The sequence below is a fragment of the Ruditapes philippinarum genome, unplaced genomic scaffold, assembly GCF_026571515.1.
Source record: "Ruditapes philippinarum isolate M1 unplaced genomic scaffold, ASM2657151v2 ctg2249_1_1_1_1, whole genome shotgun sequence".
Classification (NCBI taxonomy): Eukaryota; Metazoa; Mollusca; class Bivalvia; order Venerida; family Veneridae; genus Ruditapes; species Ruditapes philippinarum.
In genome coordinates, this window is record NW_026854370.1 from 96,811 (window position 1) to 120,493 (window position 23,683).

General features: G+C 30.0%; 1 protein-coding gene across 1 annotated transcript; it reads right to left on the reverse strand.

Moving 5' to 3' along the window:
• Positions 1-4,318: 4,318 nt before the first annotated feature.
• LOC132739988 (uncharacterized) lies at positions 4,319-9,405 on the reverse strand. The gene is made up of 5 exons (XM_060727842.1): positions 8,806-9,405; positions 7,926-8,084; positions 7,448-7,541; positions 4,900-4,912; positions 4,319-4,403 (listed from the first exon to the last, which is right to left on the reverse strand). Exons 1-5 carry the CDS (start codon positions 8,956-8,958, stop codon positions 4,319-4,321), a joined length of 504 nt encoding a protein of 167 aa, XP_060583825.1. The 5' UTR covers positions 8,959-9,405.
• Between the last annotated feature and the right edge of the window lie 14,278 nt (positions 9,406-23,683).

The window sequence follows — 23,683 nt, forward strand, 5'->3', positions numbered from 1 at the left end:
ACCCACACACTTGTTGATATGTAACGAGTGAATTGCCGACATTAGTCATAGAATTAACGCTTGTATTATGTACATGTTGTTTTTATAGATGAAATATTGAGAAATATTGATTAAAAAATGCGTTTTTTCATTTTCCGTATTTGCACTGTAAAAAATTATTTTTCATTGCAGTGACATATTATAAGTATTTTTACTGGAGTCTTGCCGGACTACTTTCGCCTAAACTCTGCCCTTACACAAACTTTAAGGGAAAGTTTTCCAAATTGTAATGTCAAAATTGAGAAAAATGTATATAATAAACAGATAATTCATTTTTTTTCTATAAATACAGGATTTCTTTCATCTTGTAATATGAAAATTATGATATTTCACTATTGGCTACAGCCACTCATGAACTATTTATTTTCATGAAAATAAATCCTATACTTATAGAAAAACTTGAATATCCTATTCTCGCTTAAACGACCGAGCTACATGATTAATGTCTAACCCCTTGATTCTGTTAATCGTGATATATGATTATACTTTTGTCCATTTTTTGCAACTTAATACTAGTACCAAGTGATAATTCTGCGAATGAGTGAATAATGAAACTCATTAAATATACTACTCAACTTTTGCTAAGCACCATATGTTTGAGTGGGAATATTTTTTGGGATAATTTTAAATGTTTATTTACAGTTTTATCGATTCAGCTGAAAGACAAAGACAAATTTCACCCCATCAATGAGTTTTACACTGATTTTGTTTTAAAGAAGAAGATGCCCCCTTTTTCGAAACATGCAGCTTGTTTTTCAACTTTGTGAAATTGTTTTTTGTTTTCGGATTTAGACTTAATCCCGTCTGTGTGACCCGTCTATCAATGACAGCTTGACAGCGCATTCTCATACTCCCTATTAGGTTCCTGATCGTTCTAACGGGTATGGCTGCCCATTCTTGGACGAACATGGCTCCAAACTCCTGGGTGCTCCTGGGGTACAGCTAAAGCGATGAAAATCTAACCTGCAGCTAATTCCACATGTGCTTTATTTGATTTAAGACAGGAGAGCGCACTGGCCTGTCCATGCGCTCAATAGACTCCCTCTCTAGGGAGTCCTGGCCCTAACTGGGCGACCACTATCGTCCATTAGAATGAACTGATCGTCGGCTGCTCCAGCATACAACCTAACTTGGTTGTCTAAGATATTGTCTATGTATCGCTTACCTGTCAATGTCCTTCTATTAAGCACAAGCAGATTGGTTCGGCAATCTTAGCTGATGTCTCCCCACACCATAACTGACCCATCTCCGTTGTGATCATGCTCAGCAATATGTGCAGCCTGAAGTCGTTCACCTCGTCTTTTCAAGACTCTAGTACGCCTATCTGTGAAGTCTATGCAGGTCCTGGACTCATCAGTGAACAGATCGTGTCTCCAGTGTTGCATGGTCCACTGTGTAATCTTCATGGCCATTCTGAACGGGCATGGCGATGTCGATACGTCAAGGGGATTCGTATGCAAGGATTTCTCGACAGAAAATTACCTTTATGTTGCCTTATACGTACCGTCTGCATAGAAACACGGACAAGTTCAGCATAAACAAGGTCAAATCGAAGATAAGTTGCTGACGAAAACTTTGCACGACGTGCCCGAACGACCAAAACCTGACCCTGAGCTGGTGCTTCAACCTTTTGCCGACCTCTAGCATGCCTCCTTGCTGGTGTACCATGTAGCCAGTATCTCTGCCAGGTTCTGGTGATGATGATATTGTGTATACCAAGCGCCACGCCAACCTGGCGGAATATGGCGCCCTGCTGCACCATCCCAACAGCCCTTCATATTTCTGCTTCTCTCAAATGCCGCCTTATGTTGGCATTCGCCATATCGAAGTGACAGTTGTAAGAAATGTAAGTCACTGAATGACAATAAGCCCCGTAATGTCGCCGTATAACAAACGCATGTGATTTTACACCCAAACAAAATAAGAGGCCGTCAAAGACGGATGATGCTCCCCGATTGTGCACTTTGTAACAAAAAAAACGGTTAGTTGCACCCCCGACAAATATTGTTGCGCCCATATATATGTAACAGCACACATGCATGCAAGGTAAGTTTATTTGTGTCTTACCTGTCTATCAAATTATTCCATGCTCTCATCATTCCTTCTTCTTGCAGACCACTGAAACTGGCTATGTAAGTTACACTACTTAGTAAAATGCAGTATAGTACACACAGAGCCAAACAATGGGCAAGGTAACGACCCAAATGTTGCGCGCGACACGTCATCCCAATATGGTGATCATTCCTGTAAAATAGTTGTAAAATCCGACTTCAAATAACGAAGTAATAGGCCGGACATGATTTTGATTCAAGGTCATGCTGTGACCTTGACCTGCAAGGTAGCTACCCAAATCTTACACGCGACACGTCGTCTCAATATGATGATCATTTCTGTGAAATAGTTTTAAAATCCGACTTCAAATAACGGAGTTATGGGCCGGACACGATTTCGCTGCAAGGTCATGCTGTGACCTTGACCTTCAAACCAGTGCCCGACACGACGTCTCAATATGGTGATTATTTATGTAAAATAGTTATAAAATTCAACTTCAAATAACGAAGTTATGGGCCGGACATGAATTCGGGACGTATGTACGGACGGACTGACGGACGGACGGACAACCCGGCGAATTTTTTCGGGGAGCATACAAATATGAAACGATTTGGGTGCATGATTTCCATGCTACCTAGACGAGTTGCAACGGATAAGTCAACACGGATTAATGACAGGGGACAATCTCAAAACATTGCTGAATCAGAATTTTTAAAAATTGGAAAGAGATCTGTTTTATCCTCGTTGTATAAAAGTTTTATAAAATAACTTATGGTGCTTAGTAAAATTCCGGTAGTATGTGAAATCGTTTTATAAGCATAAAACGAGTGATAAGAAATAAGAACGTTTTCTTGTTCATCCGACCTTTATAAGTCGAAAGTGACATTTTTTGGTATATATTTATTGATCTTTCTAGGTAGGAAGTGATATTACCGTATTCATATTTTTACCTTTATTGTCGGAGGTGACATTTTCTTGTTTACATATTGATCTCTATGGATCGGAGGTTACATTTACTTATTTATATATTGACCTTAATTGGTCGAAGGTTACAATTTCTTGTTCATATATTGATCTTTATTGGTCGAAAGTATTTTCTTGTTTATATATTGACCTATATTAACCGCAGGTGATATTGTTTGTTTATACATGTATATTGACCTTTATAAGTTGAAGGTGATATTTTTTTGTTCGTATATTTCGGAGGTGAAATACTTTCTCAGTTAATATTAAAAAAATGGATCTTTTTCAAAGCCGGGATGTCTGATAAATACTCCTGTAATTATGCGTAAACAGTGTTTCATACGGGAAAATAAGCTGTTAAGTGTGAAAGGCGGATAACAACAGGCGGATAGCAACATTATATTGCTTATGATATATTTTTCTTAGAAAGTTCTTTCAGTAGATCTATATATACTGCTTCAGAGTATTAAGCGAATGTTAATACTGTTATTTCAGTGTGTATACTTAGAATTTTATTAACAGGTTTTAGAGTATAAATAATTATGTCTGTATTTAACTTTTAATGTGAAAGGTATTTTCAGTATATTAAAAAAACGTATTTCAATTTTAACATTTGGTTCCATGCAATATTCCTTTTATACAATATGATATCCATTGTTAACAACATAAAAACTAAATAAAGGGTATTTAAAGATAATTCTTCAGATTCAAATGCACTAACAATGCATATGAAAGGCAAAACATTATCAATTATATGTGATTGTTGCAAAAAACTTTGTTAACCTTTGTTTTTTATTTAAAATATTGACGTACAAAATAGTAACGTAATTATCTAAATCGTTCAAATGTTATCATGCGGAAACGGAGGTTAACAATAATTTTACGCATTTAATCCGTCGTGGCCGAAACTTAAGGTGAACAATTAACCACGAGAAAAGTCTTAAATATATTCAATATGCCTGTAAAACTGAAGTACAATAATAAAATAACCCTGAAGCGTGTTATTATACATGAACAGTGTTTCATACGGCAAATAAGTTGTAAAGTGTGAAGACGGATAGAAACATTAGGCTTACTTATGATATGTTATTCTTGGAATGTTCTTTCAGTGTCTATACTTAGAATCTATTAACTGCTTTAGAGTATAAAGTGAATTTAAGTAAATAATACTTTAATTAGTTGTGAATTGATAACAACTTTATTAAAGAAAATTGTAAAATAATTATGTCTGTATTGAACGTTTTATTGTATAAAAAAATCTGTATTAACTTGATGGAGCTACCCTCTCTGGTCTTCTCTGACTTATGACTTGTGGCAACATATCATATTCCTCTAAGAAAAATGTATCACTAATTAACAGTTTTATTTAACACATGTATATAAATATAGTCTCACATTTTTGATTTCAGATAACGACAAAGATCTTTTGGTGAAAGTAATAGACATGATATATAAAGAAGCTTGCCAATCAATGGAAGTGCTGTATTTTCAAACGTAAAATGATTTTGCGCAGCAATTGACATAGCGATTCAACGTACTTCTCAAATTGCTTATTTATAGCTAGTGAAACATTACATTTTAAAATGAATATTAATAAAAAGAACTGCAATATACACTTAATTAATAGTCTTTGAATTTTGTTCAAAATATGTTGAAAATAACATTGATGAAAGGGACAAAACCAGTTCAATATTACGTTTCTTGCTATTTCAAATTTCAAAAAGCTACAGCCAGTATAAAAGTGTTATATTGTAAAATTGATAAAGAAATAGAAAGATACGATAGTAATTATATAAATATATGTATTTGAGGAATCACACAATTCTTGAGATAAAAAGTACTTACCAATGTTCTTTCTCTGAAAAGGAAAACAAACACATGTAAGTATCATGTAAGAATCATGTGTATAGAGGTTTTTAGTGTTATAACCACTGGGTTATGTTTATTTCACTTCATTGCAAAAAAAACAAGCAAACGAAAAACAAATGAAAAACAAACAAGTGCATGTTTTGTAAAAAGCTAAATCACTGATTCCTTATGTGATATACAAGGTATACTTAGGCAATCATACATTTACAAATTAAAATTTATAACAGTACCATGTATTACAGAATAAAATATTGATTAAACAATGTAGTAAAAACCTGAATTGACATGTTTTTCATTTTGTCCCCTCAAAGCATGTTGCAAAATTAATAAATATTTATATCCAACATGCCTTTAAATGGTTTTAACAGAGTTTATTGGAAATGAAATGTATGCCATTGTGAAAATTGTACAACTACACAGACATATGTGCTCCATACATTACAATCTGACAAAAGGCATACTGCACTATCGTAGACAATGAATACATTCACGGAAAAATGCACATGAGAGACATAACACTCAATTATAAGTGATTGTTGAGAAAATCAAAGTTCACCTTTGGTTTTCTTTTTATTCAAAATATTGTCATACTAAATAGTAACGCAATTATCTAAATCGTTCATATGTTATCATCATGCAGAAACGAAGGCAAACAATTATTTTATGCATTTAACCTGTTGTGGTCGAGACTAAGGTCTATGATATATCTGACTGACACCAATTAACTATCAACAAAGAATTATATATATTAGATTTGCCTGTTGGCATTCAACATTATTGCAAAAAGCAAGTACATGTTATAAAAAAGCTAGATGACCTTATATCTCGTGTGATATACATTTTAGGCAATAAATCATACAAGTGCATATTAGAATTTATAATAGTATCATGTTTTAAATTTCTTGTATTACCATTTATGCAATATACATTGTTTACACATCACACAAAGACTAAAAGGTGTTTGAAGAATCAGACTATTCTTGTGATTAAATTGTACTTAGAATGTATTTTCTCTGGAAAGGAAAACAAACGCACGTAAGTATCATGTAATAAGCATGTGTATAAAGGTTTTCACTGTTTTAACCACTGGTCACTTCATTGCAAAAAGAACGAAAAAACAAATAAAAAACAAACAAGTGCATTTTATGTTAAAAGCTTAATCAATGATACCTTATGCGATATACATTTTAGGCAATCATACATCTACATATTTACTTTCATAACAGTATATATATTATGCAATAATTGACAAGTGAGCCATTTAATATGATGTGATATTCACCGGAGATGACATATTGACAAAGGCGATAGCCGAGGTCAATATGGAATTCTTTCGGTGAATATCACATCATATTAATGGCGCACTAGTCAGTAATCGTTTTATTATATGAATAGGCAAAGATGTAAAAGCACATACAAAAAGTAAAGCCTTTTTAAGGAAATACATAACACAACGTTTGCATGTTTTCATTGAAGCGCGGGAAAAAAGACGCACCGTAAACAGGGTGACGTCAGGCGTTCAACGACTACACGAACGCTGCGCAAACAAAAGTAATTCAGATTTATACGCATCATTACGGTGCAGCTTTACTATTATAGGAAAGTAATGATAATTTAATCGAGAAATATCACATAAATAAGTAAACACAATACTTATTATTTTCATTTGCACGCTTAATTAACAGTCTACGATGTATGGTCATTGAATACGAGTCTCAAGTCTATATTTAGATTTGGAAAATCCAACTTATAGCCCAGTGAATATGATTTTATAAATAGTTCCGTTGACTACTGTTTAGACCAATGGGATTGCTGTTATATTTAGATCATATAATAATACAGAATAAAATATTGATAAAACGATGTAGTAAAAACGTGAATAAACATGTTTTTCATTTTGTCCGCTCAAAGCCTATAGCAAAATTATAAATATCCAATTTGCCTTTTAATGACATTAACCGAGTTGAATTGAAATGAAATGTATCCCATTAGGAAAATTGTACAATTTACACAGACATATGTGCCCATACATTACAATCTTTCAAGAGGCACACTGTACAATCGTAGGCAATGAATAATTTCATGGCAAAAATGCACATGAGAGGTATAACACTCAATTATGAGTCAAACTAAATTGTAACGCAATTATCCAAATTGTACATATGTATGTTATCATCATGTAGAAACGAAGGCAAACAAACTATTTTACACATTTAACCTGTTGTGGTCGAGACAAAGGTCAATGATATATCTGACTGACACCAATTAACTATTAACAAAGTATTCTTTATATTTCATTCGCCTGTTGAAATTTAGATACAATAATGCAATAAAATAACATTAAACTAAATGTTTAAATAATAATTAAAAGCACATAAACAAATATGAATTTTTTATTGATCTAACTTTATTTTGTCAGTAAAACCTCACAAGAGTTTCAGCAAATGTATGTATTAAGTTGTCTTTATATTTTTCTCAGCAATATAATATCAATAGTATCTGTAGCTTTAAAAGAATCGCTTACCGGTGGTATTGTCCTCGCTGTCGTCAGATTCAGGATTTAGACCCGAATCATGCACTTCTTCGCCACAGTATACGTGTACAGAACTGTCAGCAATCTGTTGTAATGATTTAATAAAGATTACCAAAAATATTAAAGCAAAATTGTAAATAAGTAAAAAAGCTGAAACAAATAAAACAAAATTGTATAAATGTATCAAAACATTAAAAATAACTGGGAAGAAAATAAGAATCAAAATGATTTTTATTTTATTCGTTTGTTGTTATAAGATAATTATACAAGTGTGATGAACTAACAAGAGAGTTGTTATACAAACTCAATGAAGCGATTCAATTTCTTAAGTACTACAAATGAAATATCTACATCTTAAACTTTGAACTGGTTATTCATTGATCTCTTAATTGTAAATTGTAGAATAAGATACAACGATCAATAAAAAGTAAAATATCACGGGTGATTGCAATTTGTAAATATGACGCACCTCTTGTATCTTTCCAGCTGCAGTCTGAGCATCTTTATCATGTGCTAGAAACATTGCATCATTTAAGATAGATAGCATAAGTTTCATGTACTCCTGCAAGTCTCTGTCTGTAATGCTGTAACCTGCAGAATGAAACGTCTTGTTTCTGATTTCTCTCATCTGAAAACAAGTGTCATTTTTTCAGATTTTAAAATTGCAATTTAATAACAAGTCTAATTTCATATAGAAAAGCATCATTTTTTTTCATTGACAGAAAATAAAATAATGATATGTAATATATGAACAAAAGTTACAAATAACATTAACCAAGAAGGCCATGAAAGACCTTAAAAGCTCGCTTCAATACCTGTTTCATGTGAACACACACTGCCTGATCGTTAACCTGAGCAAACGGTTATCTCCATTGCCTTATTATACGATAGTGTAGAAGAAACTTGAGCTTTGTATTTGCCATGTTAATCAATGTTTCTTACTTTTATGGACTTTACAAAAAAGAATTTCATCAACATGGTAATTCATATTTTTCATAAGGGATTACAACCCTTAATCGTATTACATTCAAAAATTATTATAGAGATCATTTAAAGGATTTTAAAACATTTCACGAATAAATTAAAAGGGTTGAAATTGAAAAATATCGAAATTTTGTAAAAAATATACTAGTCTAATTATAACAAATGAAAATATTGATAGAAGTTTCATTTGATTTGATAAATTTGCATCAAAGGTACTAAATACTTAATAATAAAGTTTGATGGTTTAAAAAATGTATGACATTTAAATAAAAGTGTAGACGAAGCGAACTTACAAAGGAAAATGAATAATATCAATAGTTCATGGTGAGCTCATAACTTAGTCTGATGGGCTATATGTTACATACCTTAACAAAAATGTTATCTGGTGATCCTAGGTCTGCTGCTACTAGGGACTGGAAGGATTTGCAATTAATAATCACTGATAGCAGTCCAGCGCAATCTGTCTCTTCAACTGTTTCGATATCTTGATATCCATCAGTCGGGATAAAACATTTCATAATTTCGAAAGGGTTTTGGAACCACCTTCTTGCATCAGTGTTTTTGAAATTAGGTGAATGAAATCTATGGCGTGATTTTATTAATCGGACAATCAGTTGCAGATACCTTTCGGGCAAGGTTTGCTTGCCTTCAGAGGATCACTTACATCATGGAATCGACAATTCCCGTCTTTGCCATAATGACAAAGTCCATTTCCAGAATTGCACGGTACAGCATTATGAGTTGTACAATGTCCACAAACGTCTTTTCCACAAAGTCCAGCTTCCTGTCTTGCCTGAAAAATTATATCTTCCGTATACTGATGCGAACCTTCTTCAACTAACGGTTCAATACCTTCTCCAACTAGACGCAATGCAGAAACACTTTTCAAGAAGTTACCATCCTTGTCGGTCATCGCAGATTGGGACCGCACCATGTTGTATTATTAGCCAATAGTCTGTTAATGAACTGTAATGACGTAATATTAGCATAATCAATTGCAATAAAATACAATAAAATATAACTCTTTTAATTCCAGGTTACATATTTTGTAACATAAGACAAGTGACAACTTAAATCAATATTGAACAGATGTGGGTTTATTAAAAATATTTTACTTGAAAATAGAGATTCAAAAGTCCGTTAAAAAGAATAATAAACTACATCTACTAGTAAGAAAATGTATGATTTTATGAAAAATTAAACTATTATAATTATGATATATATGGTTCATGGTTTTCATGCGGGGAACAATGAAAAAGTAATTTAAAACATACACTTTTATTTTGAACATTCTTGGTAACAATACGAATAAAAACTCTTAACCGCAGTTCATACTCATATTAATTGAAAAAAAAAATAATTTAAGCTTATCGGTGACTTATTGACCATACAATTTGATTTAAATCAAACAACAATATCAATGACATATCAGAAAGTTTGTCTTTGTTAGTGACGTAATATAACGTTCGTAAATTCAACGTCATTTTTCCTAGGGGCAGACAATTTGCAAACTCCAGTATCCATTATGCAAACTGTAATGTTCAAAAATCGAAGCTCCATGACTTTTTATGATGATTTTAATCAACGTTCAACCAATATATAATTAACCTGTTTAATTTTGAATAAAAATCATATCTTACAAACAAAGTAATACTATTTACTGATATTTTTACAAGCAATATGTCAAATAAGAAATGTTTCAACATACCTAAAATACATTGACGACAAACAATCAATAAACTAATCATATAATACCAAAATATGACAAAACTTTCAATAAAAAATATCAGCAAACTTCACACATTATGTATTGTATGGAATGGTTTAAAACACCAATCATTATTGAAAGTAAATATATATTTACAAACTTAATGGTAAGCCTTTCTTTTATAAACTTTGGTACTATCTAACCCTATCATCCAATGCAATTATTATATATTAGCATAAAACACAGGTGCTGTTGTTTATGACATCGAGTATGAATTGTTAGATAAAATATTTATTACACACAGCAAAATATTGGATTAGATTGGGGAAGAGGAATTGTTGCATCGATATATAATTATAAAATATTTTCTTGAATATTTGCTATGGACTTTTGATGAAATACGACGGTATTCCTGGAACCTTGTCATTCATTTGAAAAACATCTAAGTTCTAAATCATTAATTAATCACTGAATATTTCAATCATGTTTAAAGTTGGTTTTGTCAGACTATATTTGATTTTAGTATATGCTGTTTTGACATGTTCCTTTAGATGAAATTAAAAGATTTGTCTTTACTTGCCTGGTAAAATTACATTGGCAGAAACTGGATGTATTAAAATGCAAATTAATCATATACGAAAACACGTTTACAGTTATATAAGTGAATGTTGTGATTTCAAGTTATAAAAAGGCATTACCCAGAGGGAGTTATGTTCCACATTTTCTTAATTTTTCATGCTGAAATCATTCATAAATAACAAAGTTATAGCCAATTGTAGCAAAAACAAAGCAGAAGTATTAATTTGACCTTCAAGGTCAATGTCATTAGTGAGTAAAGGTCATAATCAATTTTGTCTACTGGAATGTTTTGTTGAAATCAAAATTGTGTCAAAGCATGAAACAATTTATTCACGTGATGAAAAAATGCCAATATAGACTTTTCTGGCAATGGGAGCGATTAACTTTAACACTGGTTGAACATTTTAGTCAAACATTATATATAAAATATTTCATAATAACCTTATATGAAATGTGTCATTAAAATCGTAAATGAAATGTGTCATTATAATCTTATATGAAATGTGTCATTATAATCCTATAAGAAATAAGACATTATAATCTCATAATAAAATGTGTCATTATAATATTATAATAAAATGTGTCATTATAATTATATATGAAATTTGTCAATATAATGAAATATATGAAATGTATAATTATAAAAGTATATGAAATGTGTCATTATAATCCTATGATAAAATGTTTCATTATAATCTTATATAAAATGTGTCATTATAATATTATATGAAATGTGTCATTTTCAATCTTATATGAAATGTGTCATTATAATTGGATAAAAAATGTGTCATTTTAATCTTAATATAAAATGTGTCATTATAATTTTATATGAAATGTGTCATTAATATTCTATATGGAATGTATCGTTATAATCCTATATGATATATGTCCTTATAATCCTATCTAAAATGTGTCATGATAATATTATAAAATGAAATGTGTCCTTTTAATCTTATATTAAATTTGTCATTATAATCTCATATAAAATATATCATTTAATTATCTTATGAAATGTGTCATTATAATCTTATATGAAATGTGTCTTGATAAATTTTATATCAATTGTGTCATTATAATCCTATATGAAATGTGCCATTATAATCCTATAATGAAAAGTGTCATTATACATTTATATGAAATGTATTATTATTATCTTTTAAGAAATGTGCCATTATGATTTTACAAGAAATGTATCATTATAGTCTTATGTGTGATTAAAATCCTATTATGAAATGTGTCATTATTATTTTAAATAAAATGTATCAATATTATCTAATATGAAATGTGTCATTTTAGTTTTAAAACAAATGTATAATTTTAGTCTTATATGAACTGGGTCACCAGAGTCTTATATGAAATGTGTCATTGTAGTCTTATAATAAAATGTGTCATCATAATCTTATACGAAATGTGTCATTATAATCCAATATGAAATATGTCATTATAGTCTTATAATAAAATATGTTATTATAATCTTATTTTTAATCTTATCTGAAATGTATCGTTTTAATCTTATATGAAATGTTTAATTATAATCTTATAAGAAACATGCCATTATAATATAGATAAATACAGAATCCCTAAAGAAAGCCCAACACGGCAAAATTGAAAATGTTGCAGGTTCGGTTTGATTGAGCCTGTTCATGGACGGTACTGGAAAGTGCAAGTTACCTTCCACGCCCCAAGCACCGGCTTAAGCAGAATTCAACATTTAAACATGAAATAGTAAAATTTTGAATTTAGAAATATCCGCAGTTGTGTTCACACGGCGGTTATCATGGAACCTTCAATGTGACACTTCCATGCCATTCCATGAAAAGCGGCGTATGGTCCCCAAGTAAAAGAATGCGTGTGCCATAAACGAGAAAACAATGGGCGGAACTAAATAAAATGGAATTTTTAAAGGGGATCTGAGGTTATGAAGCCTGCGTGTCACAGATAAGACGTCAAAAGGCAAATTTAAAAAGCAGGCAACATATCCTAAGGGTGATTCAACATTATTCAAGTAGGAATATTGGAACCACCAAACTAGAAAAAGCCGAAAAGTTGAAACTAAAAATACCACAAGCACAACAATAATGTCGTGCTGAACGATCTTCAAGGATCGAAAATATAACATCATTGATTAAATGTGCGGGGAGACGTTTTACAGCCGCCACACGGCACAAATAACACGGATGTGATCATAATATAGATAAATACAGAATCCCTAAAGAAAGCGCAACACGGCAAAATTGAAAATGTTGCAGGCTCGGTTTGATTGAGCCTGTTCATGGACGGTACTGGAAAGTACAAGTTACCGTCCACACCCCCTAGCACCGGCTTAAGCAGAATTCAACATTTAAACATGAAATAGTAAAATTTGGAATTTAGAAACATCCGCAGATGTGTTCACACGGCGGTTATCATGGAACCTTCAATGTGACCTTTCCGTGCCATTCCATGAAAAGCGGCGTATGGTCCCCAAGTATAAGAATGCGTGTGCCCTAAACGAGAAAACAATGGGCGGAACTAAATAAAATTCTATGTGAAATGTGTCATTATATTCCTTTATGAAATGTGTAATTATAATCTTATATGAAATGTATCATTATAATCAAATATAAAATGTGTCATTGTTATCTCATATGAAATGTGTTATTAAAATCTTTTTTATGAAATGTGTCATAATACTTCTAACATATAAAACTTGACTTTATAATCCTATAAGAAATGGGTCATTATAATCTAACATAAAGAGTGTCATTATAATCCTATATAAAATATGTCATCATAATCCTATTATAAATCTTTATGAAATGTTTCATTACAATCTTTTTTTAAATGCGTCATTTAATTCTTATATGAAATATATCATGATAATCTGATATGAAATGTGACAAAATATTCTTATATGTAATATGTAATTATAATTTAATATGAAATGTGTCATTATAATCCTATATGAAATGTGTCATAATTATCTTATACGAAATTTGTAATAATAATCTTACATGAAATATGTCATTATAATCTAATATGAAATGTGTCATTATACTTCTATATGAAATTTGACATTATAATCTTATAATAAAGTGTGTCATTATAATCTCAATAAATAAAATGTATCATTATAATCTGATATGAAATGTGTCATTAAAATCTAGTATGAAATGTGTCATTATAATCATTTAATAAAATGTGTCATTATAATTTAATATGAAATGTGTCATTATAATCTTATAATAAAATGTGTCATTATAATCCTATATGAAATGTATAATTATAACCGTATATCAAATGTGTCATTATAATCCTATAATAAAATGTTTCATTATATTCTTATATAAAATGTGTCATTAATATTCTATATGAAATGGATCATTATAATCCTATATGATATATGTCCTTAAAATCCTATCTGAAATGTGTCATGATAATATTATATGAAATGTGTCCTTTTAATCTAATATGAAATTTGTCATTATACTCTCATATAAAATCTATCATTAAATTCTGATATGAAGTGTGTCATTATAATTTTATATCAAATGTGTCATTATAATCCTATATAAAATGTATCGTTATAATTTTTAATGAAATATGTCATTATAATCTTACATTAAATGTGTCATTATAATCCTATAATGAAAAGTGTCATTATAATTTTATATGAAATGTGTTTAAATAAATTTATATCAAATTTGTCATTATAATCCTATATGAAATGTATCATTATTATATTATATGACAAGTGTCAATTTAATTCTATATGAAATGTGTCAGTATAGTCGAATATGAAATTTGACATTATAATCCTAAATGAAATGTGTCATCATAATATTATATGATGTATCTGAATATGTATCATTATAATATTCCATGAAATGTGTTATTTCAATTTTATGAAATGTGCCATTATAATACTAACATATAAAACTTGGCTTTATAATCCTATAAGAAATGTGTCATTAAAATCTAATATAAAGAGTGTCATAATAATCTTATATAAAATGTGTCATTATAATCCTATAATATTCCTTTATGAAATTGTTCATTATAATTTTTTTTGAAATGCGTCATTCAATTTTGATATAAAATATGTCATTATAATCTGATATGAAATGTGACAAAACATTCTTATATGTAATTATAGTTAAATATGAAATGGGTCATTATAATCTTATGAAATATGTAATTATAATCTTATATGAAATGTGTCATTATATCCCTATATGAAATGTGACAAAACATTCTTATATGTAATATGTAATTATAATCTTATATGAAATGTGTCATAATAATCTTGCATGAAATATTTAAATTGAATTTTATATAATATGCGTCATTATAATCTTATATGAAATGTGTTATTATATTCTTATTTGTTATGTGTCATTATAATATTCTATTAAATGTGTCATTATAGTCCTATATGAAATGTGTAATAATAATCTTAATTATAATCCTTATATTTGAAATGCGTCATTACAATCTGATATAAAAGGTGTCATTATAATCCTATATGAAAAGTGTCATAATAAGGTATATAAATAACACAATTATTATCTTATATGAAATGTGTAATAATAATCCTATATGAAATATGACATTATAATTGGATATAAAATTTGTCATTATAATTTTATATAAAATACTTCCTTATAATTTTATATATGAAATTTATCATTATAATCCTATATGAAATACATCGTTATAATCTTAATTCAACCCCTTTAAAAAAATGAAAAAAAAAATTTGGGAATTCATCCAAGAAATTTTTTGGGGGTTTTTTTTTTTTTACGATAGGGGCACTTTTAAAACCCGGGTTTTTGTAAAAAAAACTCTATTTAAAAATAAGAAAAGGGCATTTGAAATTTGGTTTTTTCCACTGATAATTACGGGAAAGTGCCATATTTTAATAAAATAATTTTAAATTCAGGTTACTTATTTAAAAATTTTTTTTTGAAAAAATTTTAAAAAACAAATTTATACAAACAGAGGTTTTTTGTTTTATTTTTTTTACAGGGTTTTTAAATCAAAATGGAATCACGTTTTTCCCCTTGGAACAATAATTTAAATTTCCCCAAGGGTCATTTATAGATTTCAACAAAAAAATTTAAAGGTTTTTAATAAAAAAAGGAAAAAATTTTTCCAAAGGGAAATTTTAAAAGTAAAACCCTTACAAGAAATAAATATCAACGAGTTGGCGAGATTATTTTAAAAAATAAATGATTAGAATTTTTCTCGAGATAAATAAAAAAACAATTTTTGACTTGGAATGAAAATATTATTTCAAATGCGATATCAAAGGATATATTATATTAAAGTACATATGGTACCGGTACTATAATCCTAAGTTTTATCATAGTTTGGAGAACTTCCTATTAAAACATGTGTCCCATACATGTACAGAGAGTTTTTTGGAGTGCATGTATTAGTTACCTGTATTCTAGTTAACACATTGTCTATCCGGGATGAAAGCAGTGCATGATGGTTGTTTAAGCTACTTTTTTTCTTAGGTTTATTAAGTATGACGACAGGGAAAGGGATAATGATAAAAAAATCATATTCAGATGCTCGTTAATTGGTTACTTTTTTCTTGGGTTCATGTTGTTACGACAGCGAACGTGTTTTTATTTTAGCCTATGATACAAAAGAGAAAGAACACAAAAAACACCCGACAATCTGGTTTTTACTGGTTTCGTGTTTCGATGCTCTTTCTTTTACATAAACAGTCCTTTTGTTTAATTACGGGTATTATTAAACGGCGGGATAAATACAATGCACTATTATTTCATTTGAGCATGAGACTAGACTACCGTCAAAGGAGATTGACTGAATGTACAAATATATATATCTACTCAACATATCACTATTACGTTTACATCATTATATAGTTTATTGGCCTAAAATAAAATTATCAAATTTTCAAACACTTCATACTTTTTTAGTCATTTAATGGAGCCAAAATAAGATAAGCTACAGATCAGCATTACTTCCATAAATATATTTTTACAGTAGCGAGTCTTTAAACATTGTCGTTGTATGTAAATATTAGGTTTGTACAAGTTTCAGGATTTTGTAATCTATATGTATGAATCTGACGTAAATGCGAAGTAGCCTAGCAAGTAAATTATTCAACTTAATATAACCGTATACTAGATAGAGAGACAAATCAATAATGTGAAGATCCGCCAATAATAACTTATCTTTTTCCTATTTATAAATTCAGGATTCCATGAACGAATTTTTCAAATATAGCACCGGTAAAAACCCAATCGTTACTTTTTTTAGAAAACAACAGGGTTTTATTATCACAACAGCATAATTATTAAATGTCTTTTATAAAAACATAGTATAAATTAAGTGTAATACACTTTTTGTTACGTAGGAGGCATTTTTAATTGGGTAAGGGGTCTAAATACCTTCTGAATAGGGTGTCTGGGGATCCTCTCCAAAGAAAAAAAGGATTCTACATATCAAAGGCATATGGGGAATTTCAAGGTGAAAATTGTATAGTACAAATGTTTTTCCAGACATTTTCAAACTTAAACATATGCAAGGCTGTCAAATATTATTTCTTCCTGGGTATTTTCACTTGATATTTATAAGAAAGATAACTGTATATTTGTAAACCCTTAATAATACTCATCGCGCACTATTTTACATTTATGTTTCATAATCTATGATTTCTTATTTGAAAAAACAAAACAAACAAACATAAAACAGTACTGTAATGCTGACCAATGAAAGCCCTTATATGTAGCTATCTGAGATTATATGCCTTGATAAACATAGACAATATTGTCATTTACCTCCCTGACTTTCTCCCTTAAAAGGGGCAAATAAAAATTTTTTTTACAAAAGGGGGTTGGAGGGTTTCCTAAACCCTTTTCATTAAACAAACAGAAAAAGGATAAAAAGAATTTCTTAACTCCCTGAGGAAAATATAATTTAAACATAAGAATAATGTAAAATTTTTGATCGGGGGAAAAAAAAAATTATCTTTGTTTATAAAAATTGTTTGTGGACAAAATTTTACACATTTCCTTGGGAAAAACTTAGTCTCCCACCCAAATTCCCGGGTTTTTCCGCCTGTTTTACCAGCATTTATTTATTTTTGGGGGGTGCCCCTAAACACCCAAATTTCCGAGAAAAAAGGTAAAATTTAAAACAGGGCAAAAAAATTTTTAAATTAAAAATTTTTAAAAGGAGTTAATTCAAAAAATTTTCCAAAACAAAAAAATTTCCAAATCGTCCACTGTATATTAAAAGCATTGGTAACATTTTCAGAAATATTTTTCTAATATTCTTTATATTTATTCTTCATTGAATTGATATGGATTTTTTAATATTACCTGTATCTGTTCCTAAATCCAAACTTTCTAAACATTTAACTGAACCTTGATTTAACCAGGTGGCAAGTGAATGTGTAAGTGGTTATATAAAATTGATTGAAGTACAAATATTCTGTTATCACGCATCGCTAACGACGTAGCTTTTATCGATTTCAGAGAACATGTCAACGAAATTGTACTTTCACACCTAAGCTATGATGTGAGTGTTTGTTCACCCAATGGCTATTGTTCGTAACAGGTCTATCTTTTTTCGAATTACCTGTTTAAAAAAGGAAATATGTTATGGGGGATTTCTGTTGCATGTGCAAAGGTCTCATCATGTCAGACAGACCCGGCCATGAAAAACACGTTGAAAAGAAGACATGTACATGTACATGCAGTAAATAAAAATTAAATAAAAAATACATTAATGATTTGCATAATATGGAGTCGAATTTTAAACGAGATAATTGATTACTTTAGCAATTTTAGCAATAAGCAATTTAGATGCCCCCTTGCATTATTTCAAGCATAAACCGGCATCTGAGTAGAATATACGGCATTCTTAAACCAACCTTAACCCAAAGGCCCTTCGTGGTATTCGAACGCACAGCAGTGAAGGGCAAATGGTTTGAAGTGGTTTGAAGTCAAAGAAAAAAGCGAATTATTTGTTATTCATATTATAAAAAGTTTACTTGTATGTGATCTGTGTAAAAAAACACTTAAATTGTTCTTTATTTAATCTAACAATTCGGATAGAATGGCATCTGAGTTGTTTTTGCAGCAGTCAATAGTTTGACGGTGTGTAAGTTGGATACTGGCCTCGTACATCGATTTATTTTGTATAGGAAATACATGTTGAAAATTTGCGACCAACAGAACAATCTCGTACTCGGTCTATATTTTACACATACCTTTAAAGGGTTTAAAAGATCAAAAGCAATAAAAAGTGATAACAAGAAGTGTAGTTTTATTATCGAATGTCTAGATATGAAATTAGATATGTTGCAATGCTACCATTGGATACAAACGTCATTTTAATTGATTCGAAAATCGTTTCAATTATTCAAGTTTAAATGAAGTTTCTGTCGATAAAAACAACCACTAGAACAGCAGGTGTAATATCTACGAACGCTGCTGTCATGGACAACAGCGTTTAAATACAAAATACTCAACGGGCTTCTAAAAACTTTTCAGTGGTATTTAATACGCCATTGTGCAAGAAACCAGCATGATATCATTTATATTTTACCGATAAAAATTATAAGACTGCCTGGAAACGCAATGCGGTCCACGCTTCAACGCAACATATTATGACAATATGTCAATGTTTCTTTAATTCAAAGTATCACCTCTGTGATGAGTAAACAATTAATGTCGACCAATGTTCTTACACGAAACACATATTGTCTTTTGAAATTCTCACCACCCTCATTCTTTTACAGTGTAAAAATTTTGAGATGCTGCAAACAAACTGTTTGATGTTTGTCTACATGAATTATCTCCACTGTATGGGCATCCAAATTTTGCTAGACAAAAATAATCATTTGTTTCCATAAGACACTTGTACGAGAATAAAAGTGAAAGTAAAACATTCTGCTACTTTTTCAACAGTTTTTAACAGTTTTTGATATGAGCGTTAATTGGTGTAATTCAGTACTTAATGCAGAAAGTGATATCCATCTGCTGAGACGCGTCGCCATTTTTATTGTGCTTATATTAAAACTGTATGAAGTAAAAAAATGTAACAGTAATCTTATATGAAATGTGTCATTATAGTCTTATATAAAATGTGTCATTATAATCATACATGAAATAGTTAATTATAATCTTATATGAAAAGTGTTATTATATTCTTATTTGTTATGTGTCATTATAATATTCTATTAAATGTGTCTTTATAGTCCTATATGAAATGTGGCATTATAATCCTATATGGAATGTGTAATAATAATCTTAATTATAATCCTAATATTTGAAATGCGTCATTGCAATCTGATATGAAATGTGTCATTATAATCCTATATGAAAAGTGTCATAATAATGTTATATAAATAACGCAATTAGTATCTTATATGAAATGTGTAATAATAATACTATATGAAATATGACATTATAATTGGATATAAAATACTTCCTTATAATTTTATATGAAATTTATCACTAAAATCTTATATGAACTACATCGTTATAATCTTATTTTAAATTTAACCATAAATAATCAAAGAAAGTAAATTTGGAATTCATCCAAGAAATTTTGAGTTAATTTTTCTTTACAATAGTGCACTTAAACGGTTTAAGCTAATTAAACTATTGATATACAGACAAGTCATTGATTTGGTATTCCACTGATAATTACGAATGTGCCATATTTAATATATAATAAATTCAGGTACTTATTACTTTACCTTGAGAAATTAAATACAAATTATACGAAACAGAGTTTATGTTCATTTTTTTTTTTGACACGGGTAAAATATTAAATGGAATCACGTTTCCATTGTACACAATATAAATTCACAAGCTCACTTAATAGATACAACAAATAAATACTTTAAAGTTTGAATTACTTTTTTCTTGTGTTCATGTTGTTACGACAGCGAACGTGTTTTTATTTTAGCCTATGAAACAAAAGAGAAAGAACACCAAAAACGCCCGATAATCTGGTTCTTAATGGTTTCGTGTTTCGATACTCTTTCTTTTACATAAACAGACCTTTTGTTTAATTACGGGTATTATTAAACGGCAGGATAAATACAATTCACAATTATTTCATATGAACATGAGACTAGACTACCGTCAAAAGAGATAGACTGAATGTACAAAAATCTACTCAACATAACGCTATAACTTCTACAATATTATATAGTTAATTGAACTAAGATAAAAATTATCAAATTTTCAAACTCTTCATACTTTCATAGTTATTTAATGGAGCCAAAATAAGATAAGCTACATATCAGCATTCCTTCCATGAATAGTTTTTTACAGTAGCTAGTCTTCAAACATTGTCGTTGTATATATTAGGTTTGTACAATTTTCGGGATTTTGTAATCTATATTTATGAATCTGACGAAAATGCGAAGTAGCCTAGCAAGTAAATTATTAAACTTAATTTAATCGTATACTTGATAGAGAGGCTAATCAATAACGTGAAGATCCGCTAATAATATTACTTATCTTTTTCCTATTTATAAATTCAGGATTCCATGAACGAATTTTTCAAATTTAGAACCGGTAAAACCCAATCGTTACTTTTTTAGAAAACAGCGGGGTTTTATAATCACAGCAGCATAATTATTAAATGACTTTTATATAAACATTTTATAAGTTAAGTGTAATAGGCACGTAGGAGGCATTTTTTAATTGGGGAAGGGGTCTAAATACCTTATGAATAGAGTGTCTGGGGATCCTCTCCAACGAAAAAAGGAATCAACATATCAAACGCATATGATGCATATGGTGCATTTTAAGGTGCAAATTTGTATAGTACAAATTCCTATATTTTCCCAGACATTTTTCAAACTTAAATATATGCAAGGCTGCCAAATCTTATTCATTCCTCGGTATTTTCACTTGATATTTATAAGAATGATAACTGTATATTTGTAAATCCTTTGAAATACACATCGCGCAATATTTTACATTTATGCTTTTATGATTTATGATATCTAAATCTAAAAAACAAAACAAACAAACACAATACAGCACTGTAATGCTGACCAATCAAAGCCCTTATATATAGTTATCTGAGATAATATGCCTTATAAAGACTGCCTTGTAAGCATAGACAATATTGTCATTGTCACTGCCTGACTTTCTAACCTTTAAGGGGAAATAATCATTTTACACAGGGGTGAATGGTCTCTTGTCCTAGGCTAGAAGTCTACACTAACCAAGAGTAACGCATTGAAAGAATATTCATGACTCCTAGGTATATAATCTAAACATAAGACTGATGTAATGTTATAAGATTTTGATCGAAAAAAAAACTTTTCATGTTATAATTATTGTATGACAAATACACGTATATTTTGAATTTCCTTAGTCGTCAAATAACTGGCTTTGACTCGCTTTTACCAGCAGTATTATTATTGGGGGTGCCCCAAAATACCCTACATCCCGAGAACAGAGGTAATTTACATGCATAAAAGCTTTAATATATTCATAGTTCAATCAAACAAAGTCCAAATCGTCCACTGCATATTAAAGGCATTTGTAACATTTTCAGAAATATTTTTTCTAATGACTTTATTCTTCATTAAATTGATATGGATTATAAAATATTACCTTATCTGTTCCTAAATCCAAACTTTCTTAACATCTCACTAAATCTTGATTTAACCAGGTGGCACGTGAATGTGTAAGTGGTTATATAAAATTGATTGAAGTTAAAATATTCTATTATCAATAGATGGTTTACGCATCGCTAACGACGTAGCTTTTATCGATTTGAGAGGACATGTCAACGAAATTGTACTTTCACACCTAAGCTATGATGTGAGTGTTTCTATTGTTCTCCTTTTCGAATAAACCTTTTTAAACAAACAAAAAATATGTTTTTGGGTATTTTTTTTTGCATGTGCAAAGGTTTCATCATTTCATAAAAAAAACGTGGAAAAGAAGACCTGCGCACATGTACATGCAGTAAATAAAAATGAAATGAAAAATATATATAGATGATTTTCGTAATATTCCTTTCATGAAAATCTAGAGTCGAATTTTAAACGAGATAATTAATTACATTAGCAATTAATCAATTAGCAATTTTCTAACGTTTATATAAAAATCTGGAAACAAAGTGGTCCCTCGGAAGCATAAATCACAACAAAATTACAAGAGAATTGCAGACTCGGTTTGATTGAGTCTGTACATGAGGGATACTGATAAAGTGCAACATCCCTCACGCCCCCTAGCACCGGCTTGAGCGGTACTCAATTCTCAACACTTAATAGTGTTGACATCAAGATCATGGACAGCATATCAACATAAGGATACATTTTAGAGTTCTTATACCAACACTGTAAAAGACATATGGTGACTTTCCAGTTTCTTATGAAGGAAGACCTAAGATGCCCCCTTGCATTATTTCAAGCATAAACGGGCATCTGAGTAGAATATCCGGCGTTCTTAAACCAAGCTTAATAAAGTCCTCACATGAAATAACCCAAAGGCCCTGGGTGGTATTCAAACGCACAGCAGTAAAGAGCAGATCGTTTGAAGACCTAAGATGTCTCCCCTTGCATTTGGTTTGAAGTGGTTTGAAGTCAAAGAGAAATGCAAATTATTTTTTATTCATATTATAAAACGTTTACCTGTATGTGATCTGTGTTAAAAAAAACTTTAAAATTGTTCTTTATTTAATCTAGCAATTCGGATAGAATGACATCTCAGTCGTTTTTGCAGCAGCCACAAGTTTGACGGTGTGTAAAGTGGATATCAGCCTCGTACATCGATCTTTTTTTGTTTAGGAAATACCTGTGTAAAATTTGTGACCAACAGAAAAATCTCGTACTCGGTCTATATCTTATACATACCTTTAAAGGTTACATTTAAAAGATCATAAGCAATAAAAAGTGATAACAAGAAGTGTAGTTTTATTATCGAATGTCTAGATATGAAATTAGATAAGGTGCA

Bases quoted from the DNA above. Each gene is read 5' to 3' on its own strand.
- LOC132739988 (XM_060727842.1), bottom strand. From the start codon at position 8,958: ATGAAATGTTTTATCCCGACTGATGGATATCAAGATATCGAAACAGTT. The intron at 8,085-8,805 runs GTATGTAACATA...ACTTGTTTTCAG, and splicing joins CAGATAACATTTTTGTTAAG to ATGAGAGAAATCAGAAACAA. The intron at 7,542-7,925 runs GTGCGTCATATT...TCATTACAACAG, and splicing joins CAGCTGGAAAGATACAAGAG to ATTGCTGACAGTTCTGTACA.